Source organism: Coffea eugenioides, chromosome 6 (assembly GCF_003713205.1).
Source record: "Coffea eugenioides isolate CCC68of chromosome 6, Ceug_1.0, whole genome shotgun sequence".
Lineage (NCBI taxonomy): Eukaryota > Viridiplantae > Streptophyta > Magnoliopsida > Gentianales > Rubiaceae > Coffea > Coffea eugenioides.
Window position 1 is genome coordinate 15,857,217 of NC_040040.1, and position 5,432 is coordinate 15,862,648.

The window sequence follows — 5,432 nt, forward strand, 5'->3', positions numbered from 1 at the left end:
CAAGTACTTTGTAAACCACGATAGCCATTCCTTTGGTCTCCCGACCCCCGCTCGTACCTTCATCTTTCCCAGTAGAAAACCCAGGCAGTCACTCAACTGACTCGTTCTTGTGGAGATTACAGTTTACACCCCATCCGCATTTGTATAAAGTCCTTTGTTTCAGAAAACACTCTCTAAAGACAAAAAATAAATATGCTTCTGTAAACCACGTTGTTATACCAAAGAACTTCCAAATTGCTCATCCACAGAAGCTACAACATATCCGGTGCAGAAAACACATACTCAAGTCAGGAGCAACAAAAGTGACATTGCTCGAAAACAAAAATTGTTGGAAACAGGTACCACATCATCATTTTGTCAACATTGCTTTCATTAAACACAAAACTCAATGCCCAATGCCTCTACTAATATTGCAAAAATACCAAATCTGCACTAATTTGAAGTCTATCAGGAGAAAAACAGATTTTTAAGTCTTTAATTGTTTAAGCGATAAACAAACAGAGAGTACTCCAAAACAGCACGAACTTAGTAACCCCCTTTGAGATCATTGACCACATCATATGGAATTGGAGTTACGGTCTCCAAAGTTGCACCTTCCACCATGAAACCAGGTTTGGGGCCTTCAGGTTGCCTCTTGGTACTGATGACTTCACCTCTTGCCTTTGCTGCAGCCTTCAATTCATCATTTCTCCTGATTCTATGCTTGATTTCCTCATTGCATCGAGAAGGCAGAACATGCTCTACGCGAACATGAATCCTCTTCCTGATAATCCTGTTACCAACCTGCAGGTAAAATTCATGGAAGCAAAGATCAGCTTAATTTTGAAAAAGATCCAAACGATGCAAAAGGTAGATGAACAGAGTAACTAACATGCAATTCTCAATGCAAAAGATCCAAACGAGAGCATACCAGTAACAGAAGAACAAAATCGGGCTTAATTTTGAATATACTTGCACTCATGCAGAGGAGGAAAGGGGGGAAAACAGGGGCAAATTATTAGTAAGAGGCGATGACATCATAACCTGAAATTCAGTGCAAAAAAAAAAGTATTCTTCGTTTTGACAGGCATAACAAGCATGATAAAAAATCGACAAGCATAATTCGTTGAATGAGCTATTTCGCTCCTTACAGTTTTACCAGAATGCAATTACTTGCTTTAGCATGATAACAGTGATCCTTGAGGAAAGAAACCTCTATAGCAAGAAAAAACACAGAAAAAAATGTAAAAAGGTATAGCATAATCACAACATTACTCACGGAAATAAAACATTAGACTAACAATTTACCCCTACATCAGCTCAAAAACAATCGACTTCTTCCTATTTCTCAATTAAAAACTAGTCCAATCGAACACCCAATGACATATCTAGGTTAATGACCAGCACAAAACACTTGAATCCATTTTTCTGCGTAAGGGAAAGCCATCAAACAATTTCATGAGACTTGCAACTAAACCACCACAGATCACTGAACAAAAACCCAGGACCAAATTGTTTTCTTGTTTAAATCCTAATGAACAAATTATTGAGTTCCACCATAAAACGAAGAATAAACAAAGATTTCTCCTAATCTAATGCTCAACAAAGTAATTAAACACCAAGCAAAAGGAACCACAAAAAAATAAAATAAAGAAGAGAAAATGGCAAATATATTCTAACAGAAATTGCAAATTATCGAAAATGAAAAAGGAGAAGAACCCATTTCAGGATTATGGTTCCAGGAGCAACCTGTTTGTTGACTTCAACTCCGATGGCGCGCTTGGTGATGTTCCAGACGCGGCCGGTGCGGCCATGGTAGAACTTGTGAGGCATACCCTTGTGAACGGCTCCGTTCACCTTGATGTCAACGTACTGTCCGATTTTGTAGGTCCGGAGATAGGTGGACAACGGGATGGTTCCGCGCTTCCTGAAGCCTCTGGAGAACGAGTCCCTCGTCCGAGCCCTGAGTCCATGTCCGGCCGGCATCTTTTCTGATCGCTCCTCTCTTTTCTCGCTAGTGGTGTGTGAAGAATGAGAGAATGGAGACAACAAACCCTACAAAAGAGAAGGCGGAGCTGGAGAGTGTGGTTTTTGTTTATAGCCGGATGGTCCTAGGGTTTTTGGGGGAAGATAATGGGCTTCAAAAGTAACGGGCCTGCAATCGGTAACAGAAGGCCCATTTTCAGACTAAGTTTGATCCATTGAGGTAATTATTATTTGCTTGTGAGAATTTTAGTGTATCGTTGTGCCTGTATTGCACAACGATTATATAAGTTAAATGTAGTTCGAGGAGAGAATGATGAGTTAAGTGGTACGAGAAAGGAAGTGTAAGTAAAAGATCACGGATTTAAAACCTCCTGCATACACTAAAAAAAAAAATGTAATCTTGACATTATTTATTTCTCAAGGTATTGCTTCTTTCCTTGAAAAAAAAAGGTCAATTTGATAAAAATAAAACTAAAAGACCCAAGACTTGGAATAAATGAAATTGATTTATCGTGTATATTTAAATTTTAATCCATTCATTAGTTTAGAACTAAATCAGCTGTTGGATAAATATATAAAAGTGCTATGTATTGTGTATGTTTTAGACTCAGTTGATGCTATTAAGCACTGCACAAGTTTTAAGTATAGAACCTTAAATTTTGTAAAAGACAAAAAGAATTAGAAAAAATATATATATTAAATTGCTTACTATATTTTTTGTTATTCGAACACTATTTAGTATTTAGAACAAAAGAGCAATGGAAATTACATTGATACATAAAATCAACTAAATATTGTGAAGATGGGGAAGGGTGACTAGGGCTGTCAACGGACCCCGATCCGGACTAGATCCGTCAAATTATTCTGGGTATGGGTAGGGATTTAATTCCATTATCCGAACTCGGATCCGGATCCGTTTTGTCAAACAAAAAAATGGGTCGGATACGGAATATAGTGTTTCGGCCCTTATCGGACCCAGATCAGGATATAAATGGATTAATAATTTAAAATATATATATTTATCAATATAATTTGATTAGGGTGATGTATTTGAGTAAGGTCAATTTGATTTCTTTTCTTATTTGATTTTTTTTTGTATTAGTAAGAAATTAGTTTACAAATATATTTTTTTCTCATTTTTATTAGAAATTATAAGCCTTGGTAGATTTTTTCGGGTAGACTCGATCCGGATCCGAAACCCGTCGAATTCGGATCCGGAACATAGAGTAGAAGACCCGTCGGATAAACGGGACGGATCCGGATCGATATAGTGTGCCGGGTTCGGGTTCGGAATAATGAATTTCGACCCGAACCCGCCCCATTGACAGGCCTAAGGGTGACTTAAGTATTAAGAAGAGAGAGACCGTAAATAAGAAATTTTGGTTCAATTTAAAACCTTCTACTATATTACGAAGGATCTTAATTAGAACCCGGGGGCGGGGGTGGGGGTGGGGGAGGGATGCCCAATAGGTATGCACATAATAGTTGCGTCATCATCTGTGCTTTGGGCCCGGCTATCAAGGCCTCGGACAAACCCAATATTTTAAAGGACAGTTGGGGCCTTTCTAACAAAACAGTTTTAATTTAGGGAAAAGAGTCCCAATGGCCCTCCAACTCTCACCTAGATAAAGTTTTGGCCCTCCAATAATTAAAGATACGTTTTTGGCCCTCGATCTAACAAAAAAGCATATTAGTAGCCCTTCTGTCAAATTCACCAGTTAACTATGACGAAAAGCTTCATCTCGTGAGACGCAACACCAAATATGAAGGGCATTATGGTCTCTACATGATGGTTGACCAAGCAAAGAGAGAGTAAAAAGGTTGCTTCTTCTCTTACCTCAAATTAGAGCAACAAAAATCTACATCCAACATATTCATCCATCCATTTATGACTACTCCGTAAAGCAACTGAAGGACAGAAACTGTTTTGGTGGTTTGTGCTTTTCTCGGTTTTCACAAATCTGCTGGCTATGGCTATGGCTGTGGCTGTGAGAGGAGGATGAGATGAGGCCTCTTTCTTTACAAAATTGGATGCGTGGGGACGCTTTCACCGCCGGGCCGAGAGAGTCCAAGAATTCTTGGAATCAGACAATAGAGACAATAAAAAGTTAGCAGAGAAACTGACTTGGAATCAGACAATAGAGACCGTTTGCCCGGGGTCCGGGGTGGATTTAACCCATTCAAATTTTTTCTCCCAGTTATGCTTTTGTACGCGTCCAAAGAATCGGCAGCGAACCCAGAAAAAATGAAAATCGATGCTAAAAAACAAATCAGAAGAAGCATTGAAGAGAACTTCATCAGCGATGTCAAAACTTGAAAGAGAACAAATCGGGTCAAAATATCGTCAGGGGCAAGAGCTTCGCATAATTTATGAGGAATAATCAAGGAGGTAGATTAAGGAGGAGGAAATCTACGGGAAGGAAAATGATAGGCGGAAGAAAACGGATATTCCAAGCTTCCGAGAATAGCATTAAACGCGATGGATTTCTCGGAGTCCGACGTCGAGGAGGTGGTGGTGGCGGTGGAATTCAGACTCTTCAGTGGTTCTCTTGCCCAGCCTGCCTAGTCGTTCCTTAAGAATAAAGACTGACGTAGTCAAACTTCGATCGTGGGTTGTCGTCGATTAGTAGGACTTGAATCGTTTTGATTGGTTGCATTCAAATCACGCATATGAACTTTCAAGTGGATAAGATAAGAAGCAACCTTTTTACTCTCTAACATGAGGTAAGATAAGAAGCAACCTTTTTACTCTCTTTTTGCTTGGTCAACTATCATGTAGAGACTATAATGCCCTTCATATTTGGTGTCGCGTCTCACGAGATAAAGCCTTCCGTCATAGTTAACTGGTGAATTTGACAGAAGGACCACTAATATGCTATTTTGTTAGATCGAGGGCCAAAAACGTATCTTTAATTGTTGGAGGGCCAAAACTTTACCTGACTAAGAGTTGGAGGGCCATTGGTACTCTTTTCCCTTTAATTTATGAAGCCAAAATTTTTTTTTTCATCAATCAATTTTTGAACAAAGGTCCATATATACAATGGTAGGTTGGCCTCAAAATTGCTCTCTTGCTCTATGAAAATGAAATGAAAGTGAACATTTCCCATCCCGTATGGATGATGGGATCCTGACTTCTGAACCCAAACACACGTTAGGACTCCAGATTTTGGGATCATTCTGCTAAGGAATAATATAAGAAACTTCGCTTCTTACATAATTTACATATCAAATATTAATTTTTTTTTAAAAAAAGAAACAAAAGTCACTTTTTGTTCTTTTTCTTTTCTCCAACATTCTCTTTTAGTCATTTTTTGGATCATTATGCAAATTTTTATTTGTAAATTATAATAAATTAAGTTTTGTTTATCTTTTACCTTTTATGATTGTGATAGAGTGGGAGTATGATATATTTACTTATTTTGAGTTGATTTTTTATAATGATCAGCACAATTTAAAGATTTGGGCAC

At 38.3% G+C, this 5,432-nt stretch overlaps 1 protein-coding gene across 1 annotated transcript; it reads right to left on the bottom strand.

The window, feature by feature from the left end:
* Positions 1–234: 234 nt before the first annotated feature.
* On the bottom strand, positions 235–2,053 carry LOC113774628 (60S ribosomal protein L21-1). The gene is made up of 2 exons (XM_027319202.1): positions 1,729–2,053; positions 235–783 (listed from the first exon to the last, which is right to left on the bottom strand). The coding sequence occupies exons 1-2, from the start codon at positions 1,963–1,965 to the stop codon at positions 526–528; spliced, it is 495 nt and encodes a 164-aa protein (XP_027175003.1). The 5' UTR covers positions 1,966–2,053; the 3' UTR covers positions 235–525.
* Positions 2,054–5,432: the final 3,379 nt, after the last annotated feature.

Coding starts and splice junctions, on each gene's coding strand:
- LOC113774628 (XM_027319202.1), bottom strand. CDS start 1,965: ATGCCGGCCGGACATGGACTCAGGGCTCGGACGAGGGACTCGTTCTCC. Junction 784..1,728: donor GAGTTGAAGTCAACAAACAG/GTTGCTCCTGGA, acceptor TTTTACCTGCAG/GTTGGTAACAGGATTATCAG.